Source organism: Lepidothrix coronata, unplaced genomic scaffold (assembly GCF_001604755.1).
Source record: "Lepidothrix coronata isolate B3197 unplaced genomic scaffold, Lepidothrix_coronata-1.0 Scaffold3372, whole genome shotgun sequence".
NCBI lineage: Eukaryota > Metazoa > Chordata > Aves > Passeriformes > Pipridae > Lepidothrix > Lepidothrix coronata.
This window is the reverse complement of record NW_016693552.1, coordinates 1-1,595: the sequence shown is the minus strand read 5'-3', so window position 1 is coordinate 1,595 and position 1,595 is coordinate 1. Positions and strand designations below refer to the sequence as shown.

The following is a 1,595-nucleotide window of genomic DNA, read 5'->3' as shown; positions in this document are numbered from 1 at the left end:
CCGGGCTGTCCCGGGCTGTCCCGGGCTGTCCCGGGCCCGGAGCGCCCCCGTCCGCCCCCTCCCGCCTTCGCAGCGCTCGGGCCCCTCCCGCTCACCCTCCTGGGGGGGCGTATCCTCCCGCTGAGTCTCCGCCCCCCGCCCGCCGGGGCCAATGGGCTTGGTGCGCGCGGCCCCGCCCCCGCAGCCGTGCCATTGTTATGCAAATAAAAGGGCGGGTAAAAGGCGCGCGCGGCGCTGGGGCCGCTTCAGACGGGCGCGAGCGGAGCCAGCGCAGCACCGAGCGCGGCAGCGGCGGGGCCGGGAGCGGCCACCGGGACCCACCGCGACCCCAGCGGGACCCCCAGCCCCGGCAGCACCGCAGCACCGCCCGCCCGCCGCCGCATGCCCGGGAGGGCGCCGCCGTCGCCGTCCATGCGGGGCGGCGGGGCCCAGGCGGCGGCATGAGCCAGAGCGAGGTGTCGCCGTGCGCGGCGCCGCCGCCGCCCCCCAGCCAGCGGGTGTTCCAGGAGGCGGTGCGGCGCGGCAACACCAAGGAGCTGCAGTCGCTGCTGCAGAACATGACGAACTGCGAGTTCAACGTCAACTCCTTCGGGCCCGAGGGGCAGACGGCGCTGCACCAGTCCGTCATCGACGGCAACCTCGAGCTCGTCAAGCTCCTGGTCAAGTTCGGCGCTGATATCCGCCTGGCCAACCGCGACGGCTGGAGCGCTCTGCACATCGCCGCCTTCGGGGGCCACCAGGACATCGTCCTCTACCTGATCACCAAGGCCAAATACTCCGCCGGCGCACGGTGATGCTGGGGCTGCTCCCCCGGTGATGCCGGGGCTGTCCCCCTTCCGCTCCCTCGGTGATGCCGGGACCGCTCCCTCGGTGATGCCGGGACCGCTCCCTCGGTGATGCCGGGACCGCCCCCCGGTGATGCCTGGTCCCCCCCACCCCGCTCTCCCCCGGCGATGCCGGGGTCCCTCCCCGCTCCCCCGGCCGCCAGAGCTGCTCCCGCCCCCGCCGGGGGGGGGTTTGGCGAAGATTTGGGGCCCCACGCAGAACACGCCACCGCTTTTACGTTTTTAAGGTTTTTTTGTTGTTTTGTTTTGGTTTTCCTTCCAAGGGTTGTTTCCTACTGTAACATGTTTTTTTTCCTCCATCTACCTCGGCTGCACTCACAGTATTCACGGTTTCAGTTTGACATCTGGGCAGATGCTTTAACGCCCCCTGTCCCTCCTCGCTAATATTTAATCCCTCTCCCCGCTCCCCTCGCTCCCAACCCTCCCATTAAAGTATTCTGGCTCAGAAACGATTTCATTTCAACGCTCCCCGAAAGCCTCTCCGCCGTCCCCCTCTGGTGCTGGGGTCCCCTCTCCCGTGCCAGCTGCGGCTCCAGGCGCAATGGTCCGTCGATGAGCTGGGTGCTCCCGGTCGCCCGCGGCCCTTGCCGGCGAGGAAGAGCAGGAAAGTCTTCCTCCTCTCCAAGGTTCACCCAGTGTTTTCCCACCGCTGATTTTTTTTTTTTTTTTTTTTTTTTGTCGAGGCGATTCCGTTGGAATATGACAGACGTGGTTTTCTCACCCCAATTGCTCCTCGTTTTGGTTGATTTT

At 66.8% G+C, this 1,595-nt stretch overlaps 1 protein-coding gene across 1 annotated transcript; it reads left to right on the top strand.

Moving 5' to 3' along the window:
* The first annotated feature begins 440 nt into the window (after window positions 1-440).
* NRARP (NOTCH-regulated ankyrin repeat protein) lies at window positions 441-1,589 on the top strand. Its single transcript, XM_017803745.1, has one exon. It carries the CDS (start codon window positions 441-443, stop codon window positions 792-794), a length of 354 nt encoding a protein of 117 aa, XP_017659234.1. The 3' UTR covers window positions 795-1,589.
* Window positions 1,590-1,595: the final 6 nt, after the last annotated feature.